The sequence below is a fragment of the Heloderma suspectum genome, chromosome 2, assembly GCF_057233095.1.
Source record: "Heloderma suspectum isolate Gila_16-S chromosome 2, 16-S_ref, whole genome shotgun sequence".
Classification (NCBI taxonomy): domain Eukaryota; kingdom Metazoa; phylum Chordata; class Lepidosauria; order Squamata; family Helodermatidae; genus Heloderma; species Heloderma suspectum.
In genome coordinates, this window is record NC_139459.1 from 105,118,501 (window position 1) to 105,139,068 (window position 20,568).

General features: G+C 42.1%; 2 protein-coding genes across 2 annotated transcripts in view; one reads left to right on the forward strand and one right to left on the reverse strand.

The window, feature by feature from the left end:
• The window catches only part of SPATA6L (spermatogenesis associated 6 like), a 43,705-nt gene extending 42,855 nt beyond the window's left edge, over positions 1 to 850 (reverse strand). The window contains exon 1 of the mRNA XM_084834432.1: positions 622 to 850. The gene's annotated coding sequence lies outside the window, so the exon portion shown is untranslated. The remainder of the gene's footprint in view (positions 1 to 621) is intronic.
• Positions 689 to 20,565, forward strand: CDC37L1 (cell division cycle 37 like 1, HSP90 cochaperone). The gene is made up of 7 exons (XM_084834434.1): positions 689 to 1,117; positions 2,876 to 3,157; positions 4,758 to 4,848; positions 5,101 to 5,216; positions 6,803 to 6,925; positions 11,967 to 12,131; positions 13,776 to 20,565. The coding sequence occupies exons 1-7, from the start codon at positions 1,043 to 1,045 to the stop codon at positions 13,857 to 13,859; spliced, it is 936 nt and encodes a 311-aa protein (XP_084690560.1). The 5' UTR covers positions 689 to 1,042; the 3' UTR covers positions 13,860 to 20,565.
• Positions 20,566 to 20,568: the final 3 nt, after the last annotated feature.

Here is a 20,568-nt window from a genome sequence, read left to right on the forward strand (position 1 = left end):
AATGCGTCTAGTCTAAGTAGGGCTTAGGTTGCATTTTACGCCTGGACTTTTACGTGACGTTGCCAGCCCACTTTCTGACAGGGGCTGCGGCGCCTTTCACGGCTGCCTGACAAGGAGACGTCTTTTCTGCCGGGGGGCGTCGGCGGCGTCGGCGGGAGCGTCACTCCTTCGGCCTGCCGGGGATCGTGTGGGAGAGCCTCCCCCGTGGAATTTCTCCTCGACCCGCCGCTGTGAGAGGCAGCCCAGTCGCCAACCTGAGCGTTGCTGCGCGGAGCAGCGCCCCGGGGCACTGTTGCCCGAGCGCGAGCGGCGCTTACTGGGAAGGGGATTGCATTCGGACGAATGGGTTTTCTTCCCCCGCAAAAATGGACGACGACGAATCCTGGAACCCCGTCAGGCAGCCTTCCCCGAGCGGGCGCCTTCCAGATGTGCTGGACTGCAATCCCAGGCACCCGCAGCCGCCTGGGCGTTGTCCGCCCCATCTGGAGGGTGGCCGACTGGGAAGGCTGCCTGAAGGACTAATATATGCATTGCGTGTCTTAAACTTTCGTGGACTAGGTGCGACGAAAAAATGCAAACGCGATCCCGGGCATTGCTAATTCGGGAGTAAGCGCCGTTCACCCAGGTGAGATTTACTTATGAGTAAACGCGCATTGGGGTGCACGCTGTAAATCTACTGTTTTTACAGGTCCCACAAGAAACGCTGGAGTCGCGCGGGGAGACGCTACCGCGCCGGGCTTCGTCCAGGCCCCGACAACCGCTCCCTGCAGAGGTCTCGCCCCAACGCAAGGAGCCGCCCGCACACACAGCCCCGACCTAACGCTCCCGTCTCCTAGCAACTGCCAGCGCCGCTTTAGTCCCCGTACGTCATACGGCCAGGAAGGCGGAGGCAGCGTGATGAGCTCATAAGCAAGGGACGCGTTGTTGTTGCCGGAAGTGACTAGCTTCTAGTTTCCGGTGGGATCTGTAACGGTCCCGGGTGGCAGCGCAAGTCGGAGGGAGGCGATCCGATCCGATCCGGGTCGCCCTCAGCGGGAGGGGGATGGCGTTGTGGCCGTCGCGCTCCCGTGATTTGCGCCCGGGGCGGGAAGAAGAGCCACCTCAGCCAAGCGCGCAGGTACCGTCGATCCCCGTGTCAGAGCGCCGCTTCTTTTACGACAGACGTATTTGCCTGCCGCTGCCCCTTAAATACCGTTCCCTCTCTAATAGCGGTGCGCGCACAAATGCCGAGGAGCTGAAGGTCTCGTTTTCGCACCAAAAAGTGACGGGAGCTCCTCGCGCCCCCCTTCTCCCGACTGCTACCTCTGGCGGTCGCCAAACGGAGGGCCTCGGTCGGGCGTGGAGCACAGCCTCGCCTCAGTCAGCGTGTGGCACTGGCAGCTGCTGCTGCATCAGCCCTCGCCTCATTTTCTTCTCACGTTCTCATCTGGGTGATCTTGGGCCTTCCAGAGCTGACCTGGCTTCATGTGGCGTCCTTGAGTGGTTGAAAGGATTCCCCCAAATTGCCATTTATCTCGGTGTTGGGTGAGGGTTGACATTTCAGCAAAGGCTCTCGACCTATGACGGTTTTGTGTGAGGGTGAAATAAAAATACTGCTGAATGTAGAGTATTCCACAGCTCGTGTGTACCTCTTTGCCATCTGTGCAATACGTCTGCAGAGAAAACTCACGTCACTAAACCACTTATGGCCCAGTCCTGTCGGAATGGGACTGCCCCACCCACTGCTGTTAACGAGAGACCTATATCAAGTAACTGTGCCTAGGATTGCAGCCATGTAGCCTGTCCCTATGCATGTTTATTCAGAAATAAGCCCCGCAGTATTCAGTCAGATGTACTGTCAAATAAGTGTGCATAGGACTGCAGCCTAAAGCTATACACACTTACAGGAAGTCTGTAGGTTTTACTTCTCATTAGACTACCGGATTGCGCTGTTACCTGCATACAGCAGTCAGGATCACTTTGTATGGTATAGTTACCTTTTATTTGTTTTGTTTTTAATTATTTTAGCATCCTTTAAGTGTCTTGTACTCACAAACAGTGCATGTTTATGGATAAAGCTGAGATTTTAAGGACACAATCCTATGTACGTGTAGACAGAAAAAAAAGCCCTACAACTTCCAGCATTCCCAAATTAGCATGTTACTATAGGTCTCTTATTAAGAGCAGTGAGCAGGACAGTCCCATGCAGATATGCACAAGCTGGCTTGGGAATGCTGCAACCTGTAGGACTTCTTTTTGTCTAAATATGCTTGGGATTGTGCCCTAAATGGTTGTGAGTATGAACCCAAGGGGTGATATTTATTCCAGTTTAATATGTTTGTGATACTTTTCTCTGAATGGGGATAGTCCAACACTATATAGAATGGATTCAGCTGACCAAATATATCTTGTCAAAACACTTTAAAGAGCCCAAGTAAGTTCTTACCCCACAATGCCTCTCTTATTTTAATTTTTAACATGTTTATTGCACTGATTCGCTCAGAGGGCTTTTGGGTAGCTCACAGTTGCAAGATAAAACATAGCAAAATATAAAACCATTAAAACAAGCAAATGCAACACAAAACCCAGTAACTGAGTACATTTGTGGTAACCTTAAGCCATTGAAAATCATTATTGCAGTAATGACCAGCCGTTATGCATGCTTGTGTGTGTTTGTCTGGGTAGGAAATGGTTACAGACCATATACTGCTATCAAAACCGCATCTGCACATTTTCCTGGGTCCCAGCATCATAACTACAAGCCACTCATTATGCAACTATACATTCCCTTGGGCAGGAATATCTGTCTTTCAAATGAACTTATTTGTCTGCAAGTATTATGTAAATCTTGCCTGTTGTATTCCCAAATAATGAAAAAGGTTTTCTTAACATGCAGATTTATAATGATGGGATTGAACTGGCTTGTCAGCAACAAAAGGAATTTGTAAAAAGTTCTGTGGAATGCAAATGGAATTTAGCAGAAGCCCAGCAGAAACTTGGCAATTTAGCATTACATAACTCAGAGTCCCTGGACCAGGAACATGCCAAAGCACAGACGGAAGTTGCCGAGCTGATGTGGAGGGAAGAAGAGTGGCGACGGAAGGAGGAAGCGTTACGGCAAAAAGAAAGACAGGATCAGTGGAATACAGATTTTGTTAGCAAGGAGGTATTTAATAAGGTATGGAACAATCCAGAATGCTTAAAACCAAAATCAACACCACAAAAGAGGCACAGATGCAAGTGCTGTTCTGTGCCTAGGTTTCTGACAGTATTAACTTCAGTGAGCTTAGACATGCCTAACTCTTCATAGGGTCAGGGTGCTGAAGTTTATTAGTGAAGTAAAGATTATTGCTACTTCCCAGAAATAATCTCGTAGAATGCTACTCTCCATATTCAAATTTCAAACAGTAAATTCAGGAGCAAGCAGAAGAGGTGATCCACAAACTAACCCAGAGTGCTTGGATTTAACTTGATTTGTTCCCATTGACTGAAGTGGTTAAATCTAAGTTTGCTTTCACATTAGTGCCCTTTAACACTGCTGAAACATGGCTTTATCACAATTGGCTGAAGTGGAAATAAAATGGTTCCACATGCCACTTAGGCTGCAATCCTGTGGTCCCTAGGATGCCATCCCATGGGCCATAAGAAATGTTGGATCTCCTCCAAGGGTGTAGAAAGCAGTCCGCCTTCAGAGGGAGAGATCCAGCCTCAGAACCCCCATCCCAGCCACCATGTAAACTTCTGCAATTGATGCCTCTCCTATAATGGAACTCTACTGTCAGATGGGGGGGTGGGGGGAGAGAAGGCATCTTGGGGCATGCCAGGAGAGGCAATAGCCCTGCAGAATTCAGAGCTCTCCCTGTCCACAGAGATGCCCCCAGACCAGCAACAGATCTATGCCAGCCCTGGAGCTGGAGTAGGTTCATTCCCTTCTGTTGAAACCAGTGGGAGGGAACTCCTTTTTAAAAAGCTGACCAGAAATCATGCAATCATGAATTAAAAAAAAAAAATAGTAGCTCTCTAAAAACCATAGCGAACAATAGCTCTCTAGAAACCAATCATTAAAGCCCTATTTCCTGGACTTAAGAACTTTTCCAGTACACATTGGGCATGCTAGTCTTGCAATTACCTTTTTAAGACAAAATATCACAATGAACTGGGTCTAAAAAAAGATGGAAAGACAACTGGAAGACTGGAATTCAATAGCTTAGCAAAGAGGTCAATTCTCTATAAAATCTGAGTGAATAAATGATTCTGTTTCAGACTATAAACAGCTAATTTGAAAGTAACCTTAACAAATTGATCTGATACATCAGGGATGGGGAACATGTGGCCCTCCCAATGTTGTTGGACTGTAACTCCCATCAGCTCTACCTAACATAGCCAGTGGTGAGGGATGATGGGAGTTGCATTCCAACAACATCTGCAGAGCCGCGCATTCCCCATCCCTGTGCTAGATCCTAAAATTTTAACCTTATATGTGTGAAGTAAACCATGCACAGGCAATGCTCAGGAACTGAACTAGAAATAATTAGCAGAGGAGAGGGTCTGTTTTCTCTCACCCCATGCCCAGCAGTATTTTCTTCTTGGAGTGCGTTATTTGAGACACGGTTCATCAGCTGCTGTGATTTCAAGTCTTCTGTGTTCTACAACAGATAATCTCAACATTTTGCACTGATAGGTGGCTCCTGAACAATGACCGCTTTCCAGTGTAATAACTTCTTGCTAAAATATTTTATGGTGTAGTGGGTAATTGACATTGAAATTCTGTTTGCCAGAGCTTTATTAATCAAAAGAAAAGGAAAGAAATGGAAGATGATGCATCTAAATCATTCATGCAGAAGCATGAGCAGAAGATTAGGCATTTTGGTAAGTACATCTTTTTTTTATTTCTCTTCATATATCATCTGTAGCAATATCATGTCAATTCTGTAAATTCCCATTTTAGCAAGTGAAGCATTGGCCTAAAGTCCATATATAGGCTTCTTGACCTCTATTTATATGGTAGTGGTGTTTGCCTTGTGTAACTGAACTAAGCATGGGAATCAGACAGTTAAATTCTTACTCTGTTTGGGGAGAACTGCAGCAAAATGGCTAATATGCATCCCAATATTTTTCCAGGTATGTTAAGCAGATGGCTTGACAGTCAGAGATTTCTTTCCGACCACCCGTACCTTGTCTGTGAAGAAACAGCTCAATATCTCCTTTTATGGTGTTTCCATCTAGAAGCAGAGCAGGTATCATTTAAATGTTCTTCTGTTTTGAAATGGAGGATTTTTCCCCTTCCACTTCAGCCTATTTATATTAACCTGAATTTGTCCATATAGATATCTAGAGTGTTCCCAGTTTTATCCTTTCATCTGGTCTTGGACATCTTGACTTCTTAGTTCAGTGCAGACAGTGCTGAAAGCAGCAGAGAGTGTCATTAAGCCCAAATTTTAAAGTCCTTCCTCCAGTACTTCGTGCAATATGACCTAGACTGTTTCTGCACTGTAAATCTCTACCTACTTAATAAGTCTGTAAAGGGACAATGTAATTTGTTTATAAACCTAAATCTCAAATCCCCTGCGAGCTGATATTTAAAACGTCAGTATAATTTTTTTTAAGTGGTGCTTTGTTCTTAACTGACCACTAGCTTTATTAATATCTTCTTGTAACCTGTGAATTGCCCTTCAGCAAGCATCAGCCTAGTAAGTTCTTCCTCCTGAAGCTGCACCATGATACTTGCAGCCCCGCCCCCACTTTGTCCTGCATTTTCCATGCTTTACTGTGCTGCTCCCACCAGGAGGTGATCCTCTCCCCAACACACATTAGTTAGCATGAGAGTTAATGAGAGCCAGGGAGCCACTGAAGTGGGCAGGGCCTGTGTTCCCAGTGTTATGGAGCCAAACTAGGCAGCTGCTTATTCAGTTTTCTTCCCCAACTCAATGCCATAGGCATCCCTTTATATTTATATTTCTTTGTAACTTAACCAATTTGTCCCTTTTTTGTTGAATTTACTTTATCACACTTGCAGCACTTTGGAAGACTGTAATCTTAGTGGCTGGCATATGATTCTCAGGTAGTCTCCTATTCCAGGATTTTACAGGGCCAAACCTGACTAGCATCAGCAGTTAAATTGTGTCATGTGGCTTCAAACCATACTCTCCAATCAGTTTTTGGTACAACAAATCATTTGGAACTATAAACTCAGACTTTGCAGCTAGATCAGTACTTGATCTACCTATGGGCCTGTTAGGTTTTGCTTTACCATATGTGTTTGTAGCTATAGCACAGGGGTGGGGAACCTTAGGCTCGGGGACCAAATCCAGCCCTCCTGGGGTCCCAGTCTGGCTCTCCAGAGTTCCCCAGGTGGTCATGCCCCCTTCCTCTGCCCATACTCCCTTTCCCCTAACCATGGATTCTTTGGTGGTTTCCTGGTTTTTGTGCAGTGTTTTCCCCCATTCCCCAGGTTAAGATGCCTCTTCTAAGGCTTAGCTACTGGTAGTAAGAGCTTTAAGCTACACTATGCTGGAGATTTTTGTGTTTTTGGCCTCACCCTTTTTGCCTTTGGCCCACCCCCATTTTGCCTTCAGTCCTGCCCACCACTGGAGCACAGCCCCTAAGAGTTTCTCCAAAGTTCAGTTTAGCTCTCAGGTTCCCCACCCCTGCTATGGCAGGTCTTCTGGTACACCTCCTGTGAGCTAATACTGGTGGAGTTTTGTATGCCATGACGAGACTCAGTTTTACTGCAATAAATTCTAGCCTAGGCCTAATTGCAGCTAGCCTTGTGAAGGAAATATGATGCTGGTTGCTTACAGAATGTAACAACCTTTATTTTCAGAAAGGCGCTCTGATGGAACAAGTAGCTCACCAAGCAGTTGTGATGCAATTTATTATAGAAATGGCCAAAAGCTGTAATGTGGATCCACGAGGATGTTTCCGTCTATTTTTCCAAAGAGCTAAAGTAAGTTGGGTTTTCTATTCAATCTGTGGGATGGGCGGGGGGGGGGGGGGAGCTGCCCTTGGAGTAATTTTGAGACATCCATTTGAGGACCTAGCAGAAGATTGTCTTTGGCAGCTAGATGCTCAAATGCCTTCCCTCTCTTAAAGTAGTAAAGGTCTCCAAAGCAAATGTCTACTGAAAGTAAGGCTTTCCCCTGCCCCTGTGTTTAAACAGTACTTTTATGTGAATGCATAATTAGAGCAGTAATATTTATCAATCACCTTTATTATGAAGATATTCAACATTAAATAAAACATCAAAAGCTGATCTTATACCAGAACATCACAACCTTGTGGAAAGTGATTGACAAGGAATTGAATTCTGTCCCTAATTCTGTAATAATACCCCAGTCCTAAACACATTTACTTGGAAGAGAAGTCAATTTTTTAAAAAACGTATACAAGTACGCTTAGTATTGCAGCTTAAATTGTGCATGCATTCTTTTCATAAACTTCATGCATTTTTTCATGAAGTGTGGCCATTTGGGGGTTAACATTTTGTGTCAGAAACCAGAAGGGAAGTCAGGAAATCAGTTAAGTATATACCTGTATAAGGTCAACAGATGGTGAGGTATTGAAAACTGCAAAGTGCCAGTGCTGCACACTCTGGACCATTATGAGGCCTACCCAGAGACTCCCTAGTTTTTAAGTCTTGGTAGAGACTACCTACACATATCCAAACTTTACCTCCACTGTGAGGTTTGGAAACTTGTTTTTTTGCTGCTGCTCCTCACCTTCCTCCCAAAAATCTCAGATCCAAATTCTGTGGAATAGCAGATTGCCAGATACAAAGAAATAACGTAAGGTAAGCTGTATTTTTTTAATCCCTGCATTATAGAATGTAACTACAGCTCCATACTATCCCTTAGTTTTGAAATGTGCACCTAGAAACTCTAATAGAACGATACAGAATTTTGAAACTAAGAAGCACCAGTCAAAGATCAGTCCTTTCATTGTAGTCAGCAGTGGTGGCAACGGAGGAGCACTAGATAAGCAAACTGTGTAGCAAAACTAAATTTCCTGACTAAAATGCCTCTTAAAGCAGCCCATTTACCCATAGGAGCCCTCTTTAACTCATTTCCTGTCATATTCAATTTTTAGATTTTGGGCCACCCATACAAATTCCCTTTGAATTTCCACCCACTCCCAAATATGCGGCCAGACTGAATGCTCTTAGAGCGTTCTGTAGTCTATTGAAATCAGTTATCTCTTCCATTTCCCAGTAACTTTGATTTTGCTATAATAGAAGTGCTGACTGATGAAAGTGTGGAACTGCTTGCATTGCACTGCCCTGAAAGCCCCTTGACATTTGCAGCCATATATCCTGTATCTCATGCATACAGAAGTGTGCATCCCCTGCCTCACCACTCTCATACTCATATATACGCGTGCGCACACACTTACTCACTTTCTTTTTCTCCCTCTCACACACCCTCACTATATATTTGTATCTTCAACCCTTCATTGGAATAGATGTATATGCACTCTTGTCACCAGGGTTCATTGGTGGGTCCATCTGCCCTGTGGGGGATGCACAGAAGAGGGGAACACACAGTAGGAAAATACATGGGAAACATGGGCTGTATCCAGAGGTATCTGTCCATCAGTGGAATAGATACTGCTGGTAGAACAGATTCTCTTTCTCCCCTGCATCTCCTTGTGTACCCCCAAATTTGTTTAAGAGGGTTGGGGGACCCTCCAAAGCAGATCTAAAGATTTACAGGGGGGAAGAGAAGGGGAAATCCCATTGCACAAGCACATGTCCTCTTTTGTGACATTGGATACTGCCCATAGTAGAGTTAACATAGCTTTGTAGATCTCTGACCACCTACTCCACCTCTAAAAGCCTTAAAGTTTAAATATTTAAGTATGTATTAGTGGCATTTTTAAAATCATGAGGACTAGCTCGTTTAGAATTGAGTTAGATGTGTTTTTTTAATCTATATTTATTTTATTTTTTATAAGTGAAATAAACATTACCAACAACATAGTCAAAATCTACAGTTTCCAACATTGCAGTATTCTGGGGAAGAAAAAGAAAAAAGGAGGAAATCAAAGGAAGGAAGGAAGGAAGATTATATCTAAGCTTCAGTGAAAGCAAACCAAATATCCAAATATAAGTCCAATTGCAAATTATACCGATACAGCACTCTTCCAAACATTGCAAATATTAGCAAAGCTTCAATCCACTGCTCCATAAACTGTGAGCCTTGTCTTTCAATGTTATAACCTCAGTCTTACAGCAAATAAATGAGAGCAAACAGTCCATTTCCATTAACCATATATTACCATTCCATTGACACATAATAGTAAACATTAAAAGTTTAACCAACTAGAAATAATAACCATAATCCCATAATAATGATAGTAATACTAATATTAATGATAATTTTAAAGGGGGGAAATGAGAAGAAAAAGAAGAAATTTAAGAGAAGGGTAACAAATAAAAAAATAAAAACCATTTATTTATTTAAGTAATATATCTAAAATGTATTTAAATGTGTATATTCATATACACACAATATAACACACAAAAGAAAAAGAAAACAAAAATCTGCAAACATTTAATTTGGCAAACTTCCCAGACATCCTATCAGCTAAACCCCAAACAAGACTTCAGAAGAACAGTAAAAATGGCTAAATCCCAACTCAGGAGGCTGGGAACGCTGGCTCCCTTGTTTTAATGTTAACACCAATGAGAAATGATTCAGCCACATCAGGATTTAAAAACTTTTTCATTTGGCCTTCAAAAAGAATGCAAAATGTAGCAGGATATTTAATATGATATAGCAGGTTATTTTGCTTTGCCAAACTTCTCGCTTTGGTGAATTGCCTTCTTCTGCCAGCAATTTCTTTAGTATAATCAGGAAAGAGCATAATCTTGTTATTTGCTGGTCCCCACCTCAGCTCATCTCATTCTCTTGCCAGACACAGAAGATAATTTTTTGTAGAAACTCGTGAAAACTGCACAACAGCAGTCCCAGAAGTCCCTTTAGTGCCATGTATTCAGCCAGGAACACAATATACATGCTCAATATCCAGTAAAAAATCAGATGGCAAAACCAATAACTCATGCAAAAGTTTATCCACAAATTCAGCCAAACATACATCAGCAGCCAAGTCTTTAATACCCAGAATACGAAGGTTCGCTCTGTGTGTAAAAGCCTCCAATTGGGAAATTCGAGGAGACAAAGTATTGTGCGAAGTTTGCATAGCAGATTCATGAGCAATAACGTGATCTTCGAGCACATTAACCTTCGTTTCCATCTTTTGAAGAGAGATATTAATTAAATCCACAGCCCCTTGGAGGGCAGTGATTTGAGTCCTGGATTGTTTCAAGTTTCTTTGACTGCACTGATAGCTGAGAAGACATAGTTTTCATCAAAGCGAGCAACTCCTCTTCGCCTCCGGCCTTTCTAGAAACCTTTGCCGGGAGAGCAGTTGGAGGGGTAGGTGGCATTCCCAGACCTTTTGTTTTTCCCTTTGATACTGCCATCCTCCACTTCCAAAAGCACAACAAGCAAGTATAGTTGCAGAAATAGAAAAGACAAACGTTTAATTAGATTTAAATGCTAGTCCCCAGATATTGCTGGTAGTTTAAGTTCACAAATATTTTTTGGAGCTCATCAGCCTTGTATTCTCCTAATTGCTAGGAGTTTCAGACAGCATTCAGTAGATGATATTCCGGCCACTGACCTTAGATTGCAGCTGTTCTGCTGCGCTGCAAAAGCTGCTGTTCTTCCAAAATTTCAACCGGATGGTACTGTAAGATTCCCCTTTTAATTCCAGGGGAATTTAAAATGGTTTCTCAACCTTTTTCATAGCTGCTTGAGATAAGCAGCCTGTGAAGCTCCGCAGGTCACTTCCAAGATGACTTGGCTCCGACCGGAAATTCAAGTTAGATGTTTAAAGGATTTTGATTGTGACTCTAGATATGCAGTTCTGTGTTTAAAGTACTCTACATTGTACCGCTGTAAATGTGCTCTGCAATTTGGACTGCTTTGGGCTGAGCACAGCAAAGGAAAGTGATGTCTAAAAATATTCACCTGTCGGTGGCCTTGCACATGGAAGGTTGTGAAAAGCAGCTGCTTGGGTTTCAAGTAGTGAGTCTTGCTATCGAATGAACTTGCAGGGAATCGTCCCAGCTTTAAAGTGAGACGCTGCAAATCCACACAATATGTTGCGTCCATTCTTCTTTGAATGCAGAAATGATAAATTAAGGAGAAGGGTTAAAACAAAAGTATTGAGGAGGTGGTTGGTCAACCACATCTTTTTTTACTCGGGTACCTTGTGTATTAACACTTCAAGTTTCAAGAGTGCTCCTGCAAATTACTCCTATAACTAAGATATTTACTGCAGGAAAGATTTTTATATAACTTGCAGGGATAACTGTGTGCATTAAGCCTGAGAGAAAAAGGGTTCATTCCAATAGTGTTTTTCTATTGACTGCATGGCAGCCGTCCCCAACCTGGTGCTCTCTGGGTGTGTTGGACTACAACTCCAATCATCCCCAGCCAGCAGACCAATGAGAGTTGTAGTCCAAAACATCTGGGGCATGCGAGGTTGGGGGAGACTGGTGTTTGATAACAGCCAACAACAAGTGCTGTGTGTATGCAGAGGTTCTGTGGGAATGCAGAATGCAGCTTCCTGAGAATCTTAAGGTTCATGTTTTGTGCTTTGTTTGTTTGTTTGTTTGTTTGTTTGCAATTTTAGCCCTTGTGGCTGCAAGGAGAGCCTGGGCAAAGCCTGCATAAATTTCAAAAGCCACAGGAGATAATTAATAAGATTTCAATTGATTGGGCTTGGGACTGTTCTGCATAGTTACTTGTTGCCCACCATAACTAGAATAAAGAATGCAAAATTGTAAAAGAAAAATTGGGGAACAAAACCCTGCTTGATACCTAATAGGGTTTGCCTGGTTAGAGAATCTTATCTTTTTTTAGCAGAAGATAGATACAGTGAAATTGGAGAGCTACTTAATTGCTTGTTGGTTGGTTTGACAGACCGGGGAAGAAGGCTATTTGGAGGCTTTTAAAAATGAACTTGAAGCATTCAAATCAAGAGTGAGGATTTGTTCGCAATCACAGAACTTTCACACTATGCCTGTTCAGAATCCTTTGTTTCACACCGATCTGAATTATATAGGAGGGCTTGCGTCTTTTCCACAGGTGGGTCTTTTAATTTTTTTTTTTATAGAGAATGGGTAATTGATCTAAGGCAGGTTCTGCCATTCTTATGCTTGAGTGTCTTCCTAGAAAAATGTTTTTCTTCTCTTCCTCCCTTCCTTAGAATTGTTTCAACATAGTACAGTATTTTTTTCCTGTGGACTAAGTGTGGCAAAAGCATGCACTTATGCAGTACAGACATTTAACTATATGAATGATGAGTAATTACGCACCAATGTTGCTTCTGCTCTCCAGGGTTGCAGATGTCTAGGCATATGTCTAACAACCCAATGATTCATTTATTAAGGCATTACATTTTAGCATACACTGCCTCACCCTATATTGTCATAAAACAAATGCTAAAATTAGTCACAAGCTTTAATTGACATTAAATGTGTAAAGAAGCCACAAATGAGGTTCTCATAAGATGAATGACATTTAAGCACACTGAAGTAAAATGCAGCTTATTATCTCAGGTAAAAGATTCTGCTTATTTACCATGAGGAGATTAGGTTTGCTGAGTTGATTATGGTCACCACCTCAACCTTTCCTGTTGCTGTGGTTTTTCCCAGGTAGACGTCATCCCATGTTAAACCACCCAATCAATTTTGCTTTAGCAAACACTTTCATTATGAAGGAATTGCTTTATAGTAGCACTTCCACTGTGTCTTTGCCAGAAAGCATGGTTAGTGTACATCTTCTGCTATGTGGAGAGTGGTTGTGCTAATAGGATAATTTAGCCTTATTTTTAACCACTAGGTAGACTTAGGCAGCCAGGGATTCCATGCAAGCAAGTGGACTGGTGGAGGAGAGGTGGAGTGTTCTTTCCATCTTCTGCCCCCAACATAGAAATCAAGCAGCCTGCTCGAGGAGGGAAGCCCCCTTCCTGCACACCCAGCATAGAAATGCAGCTCTCCATCCTGCCTCACCCAGTCCCTAGAAGGCTATAATAAAACACAATCCAGGCTAGTAATGGGGGGGCGGGGGGGCTTATTTACACAGCTGTGACAGTACACCTCCTGGAAGTGCCTATTAGAGACTGAAAAGTTGAGCGAGTTACACAACCTAATGACAGAATAGTAGATCTTGAAGGACCGTAGTGGTTGCCTTGTTCAAGCGGGGAGTCCTTTAAATCCAGTATGTATAATTAGCTTGTGCAGTAATAGTGCTTCTGGTCAGCTAGAATAAGGAGCCACAAAGAAGAAGCACCATCCCAGCAATTCATCCCAAAACCACAAGTGAGCAGTGCCACCCATTGCAAGGGACAGCAAATATAATTTTCAGTTTCCAGCTGTCTGTTTGTGGAAATGTTTTGTGATAGTGGAATAAACCGTGAAGGCTGTCAGTCACGGCTGAGCTGTTTAGCGTCTGTCCACTCACATTTCCCGCCTTCAGTTTTGGTGGCTCCCAATGCCTTGGAGCCCAACGGAAAATGCCTTTCCTGACTTCAGCAGGCTGTCATTTCCAGATTATGAATCCCCAGTAGTTCTCAAGTGCATAACTACTCTTGCGGTGAATGTTACAAGGTACAGTATCCACATGCCTACAGATAGTTAAGAGATAAGAAGCCTGTTGCAACGCACATCAGTGTTTCAGGTCAGATTTTTGCCTGGAACTGACTTCCTGTTATGGTGTCCTTTGTTGCAGAATGCAGATTCATTACAGGGCTGCAGTTTGAACTCAGTGGCACACAGAGACGAGGACGAACCCAAAATGATGGATACAGTATAGTACTCCTAAGACTGAGGCCAAGTACTCCTATTACAAAGAGAAGAACGTGGCGACTTCCTTGAGACTTATTTTTATGGGTGCTGCACTTTATTTTGAGTGTTTTTGGAAGCGAGGGTAATCCAGAAACATACTTCTTTTTATTTTGAAAATGTGCTGCTATTTCTTTTTTTTTTTTTTTTAGGAGAGGGGAATTCTCATATGTTGCTGAATGTGAAACTGGATGTTTTTCTGCTACTGCTAAACCTTGCCTTTTCAATTTTAAGAATCAAAGTATGAAAAAGAGTCTGCAGAGTTGCAGTGTTTACAGTTGATTAATTCTTGGAGGAACCTGCTTTAATCTTATTAGATATACCCATGTCTCGGTCTGGATCCTGAAGATCATCGTAATGAGTTCTATTGCTTGCATAGAAGGTGCTCAAATTTGATTTTAACATGAATAGCAATAAATCAGTGGTTGCTATCAACATTGCATATCTGGGTGGCACAGATAAAGCACTGGCCTTTTAACTCTACTACAGGGATGAAATTTTTATTTTCTGCTTTTGGACAAAGGCCTTTTATATTTTGTTTCAACATTTGTGTATCTTGTATGTAAGTCGCCACAACTGCCTAGAATAGAATTGTAAACAGTGTTTTCTAGAGGCGCGCTCACAGAAAAGCTAGCTTTCCATGATCCTTGAAAGGGGAAATTGTTTGAAAGACATTAGTCGCTGGTGAGTGGGATGAATGAAATCACTACTACTTGGTTACCTTTGTACCTAAAGAATATTATTTCATGGTTCTGTCTTTAAGATGAGCATTTAAGGGAACACTGGTGCCAAACTTTGAATTTCTGTTTTCAATTAAATCTTGTCAGTGTGAGACTTAAAGTATTCTATTTTGGTCAGTTGTTGAGCGCCTTGGGGCAAATCATCAACTTATCATTTTAAAACCAAAATATATTAAGTAGCCAAGGAATTACTTTGGCCTTGGTCTTGGTTTCAGTATGTTGTCAGTGTAGACCAAACTCTGTTATCTTTTTGCTATTGCTTATGTGACACCAGAAGTATAGAAAACAGTCTCCCACCCAGCAGTCATGTCACAACTTGCACTGCTTCCACTTAAATCATCATTGATGTAGGGGTGTGTTATAAACATGAATGTGTTGTTACTGTTTTCTGCCAGTGCACAGTTGCATTCATTAAGTGTGTCTCAAGCCCTGAAGCATCTTGGGTTGAATCAGTCCCAGAATCAGGAAGAAGGAAAAATGAATCAGTTCTCTTCATTTGACTCCATCCCCTTGCTGCTACTGCACCTAATAATCAGGACAAAGCATATAAGCCTTTTGCTAAATCCTAAGAAACAATATATATGCACAGGGTAGAGTTGTATGTGCCCAATTAGGGCATTATTGTCTTCCCACAGCTGAACAACTGAAATTCAAGCAAAGTAAACTGTTCTCCCAGAATTTGCATAATTTCTTTAGATCTTGGTCTATGTGCAGAACATCATTTAATCTGTAAGGTTCCCAGGTTATAAACCATATTGTTTTGGGAGTGGCCTAGAATTTACAATGGAAAGGGAGCACTTTTTTCTTAAATGTGACAGCTGTTCAGCCCAATATACTGCTGTGGAAGCCTCAGAGGGATGTTGAGATTGTGTGGTGTTAATGACAGAGAATCATGACTACCATTGTTCCTACTTAAAATGTAAAAAGGGTAGAGTCCTTGATGTCTAAACCAGAAGGAAGATGGCCAAATGTGTAAATGAGTCTCTAGGGACTCCGTAAAAATAACATTGAATGTTTGCACGCAGGAGCTTTTTCCATTTAAAGGATGGTATTTTGAATAGTAGGTCCTTGAATAATCTTTTGTGTATATTAAATAAAATTTCTAAAAAAAATTATTGCCAAATTTTATGTCCCAGAGGCCCTGGAGTGTTCTGGGCAGGAGCAGAAAACCTTTAGCATGGTATTAACCATACTAGAACTTGTTAATCTGCTGGCAGTGGAATATAAAGTTGGATCCCATTTTTTCAGTGGGTCTACTCTAAGCATGACAAAGTCTGGATCCAACCCATAGATCTGTTCAAAAGACAAAATCAGATGGGCCTTGGTAATAATCAGTTGTATAGCTGTAATTAATGACATTGGCAATTAGGGTTTAAACAAATGTGTACAATTTATTTTTGCAGCTGAATTTGGAATGTCTGATTCTAATTCTTGTCATTGGCAGGGAAAAAGGGGTTGGTGCTCACGGAATAATACAAGGCAGTAGGCAGGTCAAGTTAGAGGACATGATGAGGGCCTGAGTGTTGACTTGAAGCAGCATGTCTGGCAGTTCCTTATAATGATGAGTTCAACAGTGTTTTTAAATGAGAGCTTACATTGTAACAAGATCTGGATGTCACGGTCTCTCTTAGAACCTGTCTTTTACAGTTTTTAACACTGTAGCTTCTGTATCTATTTCTAGGCACCCTTTCCAGATCTGTGAGGTTACAAAAATGTCCAGGTGAGCTTCTCTAACTGGGAATAAAGGCAGGGCCACCAAAGTCTTCACAGTGTAATCTCATAGAATAGTAGGGTTGGAAGGGTTGTATAAGACTATCAAGCCCAACTCCCTGCTGAATGCAGGAATCCAGTCCAAAGCATCCCTGACAAGTGGCTGTCCAGCTTCATCTCGAATGCCTCCAGTATGGGAGAGCCCACTACCGCCCTAGGTCATTGGTTCCATTGTCGTATTGCTCTAACAGTCAGGAGGTTTTTTGCTGATGTTCAGCCGGAATCTGGCTTCCTGTAACTTGAGCACATTATTCTGGGTCCTGCACTCTGGAATGATCGAGAAGAGATCGTGGCCTTCCTCTCTGTGACAGCCTTTCAAGTACTTGAAGAGCGATATCATATCTCCCCTCAGTCTTCGCAAAGCTAAACAGATAGACAGCATAGTGTAGGACAGGCAGAAAACTGGAGCAAACAGGTGCCTGCAGTGGAGGAAGCTCGAGATGATCCAGACAGATTATTTTTTAAAACCCTCTTAGCCAAATAAAACAACTCTGAGAAGATATTCCTTCCATAACTTGAATATAACAATTGAGGCCTATGAAGCAAAACCGATCCCTTGTCTCTTTCCAAAGAAAAACTTTATTGGGATACAAGGTCATTCCACCTGCAATCCTGTCTAGATGTGGCATTTTCTTTTGCTGTCCCAAAATAAGAGGGTAAAACAAGCTCTTAGATGGAAAAACATATTTTGGACATTAAGGAGCTAGATACTGAAGCAAAGAGTGAAAAATGGATCCATTTATTTTTCCATTTTAAAATTCTGAGGTTCTTTGCTCTCTACCTGTTATATGGACACAATTTCAGAATCTGACATCTCTAATCATATACCCTTATCCAGATTTCCATTCTAACACACTGAGGAAGCAATCTTATGTCTCCCAGACAATGTCTGGGGTGCATAGGATAGTTCAGTTTCCTAGTTCCGATCTCAGACAGAACACTGCACTCCCCGCCCCCGCCCCCACATAGCTGGCGTGGAGAGAACTGCGCAGCTACCTCTCTCGGTTCAGGAAACAGAGTCCGGAGATGGGGAAAAGTGGGTGTTCTCAGGGGTAAGGAGGGGAGGAGATGGGCGGCTGTGCTACGCCCTATCCTATGGCCACCCCAGCTTCCTTCCCTCCCCCTCCAAGGTGCCACTGCTAGATGGGTGAAGTCACCCATCTAGCAGAAATGCAGGGCGGCTGGAGTGCAGAGGCAAAGCTCTCCCCCGCTGTCCTACCCTGCATCTGGGTTTGGAGGCTGCAGGTATCCACGAAGGATTGTGCCCTAAATGGTATACTGAGACACCATTTCCTAGTGTTAAATGGGAACTGTAGTTTATTCTTTCAACATAAAAGACCAGACTTTGCCTAGCAATGTCTCAGACCTGGAAATCAAGGCTTTTTGTTTTATTGTCATTTTGTGATAGGAGCAACATTTGAGGATGGTTATAAATGTTAAAGAAACAATTAAGTTTATGCAGTGTTTCTTTGACTAAGTACTGCTCTGCTGCAGTCTTCATTCACTGGCATGGAACTTCCTATTTCCCCTACGCAAGCCTCTTTGAGATGAATGCTATTTTCTCAACAACTCCAGATGTTTGCAATCCGAAGCATGCATTATTGGAAGCAAATCACACTGAAAATCACTTCAGTTAGCCATGAATAGAGTTGGCTGTAGGTTTGTTAGGTATCTAAAGGAAATTCCATGACAGAAGATAGATGAAAAAGTTTATGTAAGATTACAAATGGTGTGGGGAAAGTTAGTGACCACATTCAAGCCTTTGGTAGAATTTCTGATGGGAGTAACTGGCAATAAGTTTAAAACAGAGGAATTTGTTAAAATAAATGTAGAGATGTGCATATTTTGCAAAAGATTGTTCAATAAAATGTATAGGGGGAAATAGACAGGTCTTACTGTGGTTATTGACCAGGCTCATTGGCAGGGTGCCTCAAAAGCTTTAGCTACTGAAAGCTGAGGAGAAAGCAGGGACTGGAGCAATCCATCGTATACCTTTGATGCTCCTAGGAGTTTATCCTTGGACAGGATACTTATTAAGCTTCCTTACATGACCACTATGGCATTTAAAATACTACCGTAGATGTTGGTGGTGGTTTCATACTGCTCACATTTTAATTCATAGGTTTCTTAATTTAACGTTCACCAATCACAAAGGTGATTCATCATGTATAAGCAGTACCAAGCAGATAAGCTGCAAATCATACAAATGGGTAGCATGAAACCACCCCATGTTCTCCTCCTCTGCATGGACTGCTTAGACTTTCTGAAACTTGCACTTCACTTGAAAATGATCAGAACTGGTCTGATATGGCATACATATGAAGCAGTCAGCAAGATTTGCAAATCCCAGTTTCCTGGAATTTCTAGTGGAAAGTGGATGTTTGGGAGAAAAGTGCTGGTTTACATTCTAGTCCTAAACTTGGATGTTCATTGAAATCAATGGAGTTTCCACAGAAGTATGCTTATGAGTGTTGCTTTAGGGCCATTTTACACATTACACGGAGGCAAACTTGGTTTTGCTGTTGAGTACACCCAAGGAGCCACAACAATCACGGCTTCCTGAACAGCATAACTATTATGCGCGGGTCTGCAAGCACATTTCTGTTGCATTCACGCTCTGCATTTTTAAGTACATCATTAAAACAGGCGCATACCTATAAATGTTCTGTGAGAAATGAGCCTTAGTCATATACCAACAGTGTTGTAGCTTTCTCCTAACACTGCAGGATCAATAGAAAAGAACAGATCAAATCAGATGTGGCAGGGAAGCCACGTGTATTTTACTCACATGGTTGTGTCATTCACATTTAAAGTGGGGCAGGAAATCTCATTTGAACATGAAATGGACCGTGTGGGTGAAGAAAGCAACATGTACCTTTCTCTCCCTTACCTCCTTGTGTTCTGTTACTTGAGGCAATGTTCTCCTGTTGGTTCACTGAAAGAAAATTGCTGGAAGGAACAGAGCACAGTGAGGGAAGGGAAATTGTATCATTCCCCTCACTTATTCCATTTCATGTAAAGATATAGACCGCCAATCCATATGGGTAGGTAGATGAATAAAATACATGTGGCTATCTAGTTGGCTTGTGATGCTACAGGGGTTGTAGATATTGTAATGTTTTGCAGCAAAAGAGGAACAAGTAACACAATTGCTCAGACAGCAATATGGTGCTTGCATCTTAGTGTTCATGAAAAATGGGTTGGGGAGCAATAGTATTCTCTTTATGGTAAATCATGCTATAGACATAGCTGTAGGAAGCATGAAACTGCTACAGGCTAGGATTTGCATTATTTGGCACCATCACTTACTTTGCATGAGATGCTTTCAAACTACTATATTTTTGTTCTCATGTATTGAACTGTACCTTTTAAAATGCTGGAATATGCAGTATGCTCTAGTGTTGCTGAATTCAGCTCCTTATCCTAGTATTCTTCAATACCTCCCTAGATTACATTTTAGAGGTTGCTCACAGTATGGCTGCTTCTGTACCAACTTTGTTTTGTTTTCTTGGCTATTGTTTCATGGGAGTTTCTACAGATATTATCTAACCCACTGGTGGTCCATAAGCTCCATTTTTGTGGTCTGTGGAAAGGTTGCAGAATGGTTGACAATATCTGTCCTTGGCCCTGTGCTTGGTGTTTTTTTCTGGCCATGGAGATCAAGACCCTTTTGTCCAGGGTATGTACCTGTGCGAGATGGAATTGTATTGCTTGCCACACCCGTCTGAATATAGAAGCATAATGAATGGCGAACTTGAACTGAGGCCAAAGCTGACGAAGATTGCACCAAACTTCACAGAATTTTGCTCACAAAAACAGGCATATCCATCACATCAGAAAGGCAAGAATACAGTTACTAAAATATGACTTATGTATGTGCTTTTATTTGTTGAACAAAAAACCCTTTTAAGTTGACCAGAAATAGCCAGCAAGTTTCAAGTGGTCTTGGTGGGTCCGGCGGAGTTCTAAGAATGCTGATCTAGCCTATCAAGTTCTTAGCAAGACATTCTGCTTCGTAACTTCATTAAAGAACCACATCTAAAGCCTTAAGAGGGTAATGTGACAAACTTTGCTTCACAGTCTGAAATAATGTTTTTGCTAAGACTGTCCCATCTGACTTTTGGAAATGAAATATAAGCAGTTGTTAATAAAATGTACTTTTGCTGTAAG

Excerpts from the sequence above, each read along its gene's own strand:
- CDC37L1 (XM_084834434.1), top strand. The coding sequence starts at position 1,043 with ATGGCGTTGTGGCCGTCGCGCTCCCGTGATTTGCGCCCGGGGCGGGAA. Across the intron at positions 4,849-5,100 it reads GCAGAAGATTAGGCATTTTG|GTATGTTAAGCAGATGGCTT; the intron begins GTAAGTACATCT and ends ATATTTTTCCAG. Across the intron at positions 6,926-11,966 it reads TATTTTTCCAAAGAGCTAAA|ACCGGGGAAGAAGGCTATTT; the intron begins GTAAGTTGGGTT and ends TTGGTTTGACAG.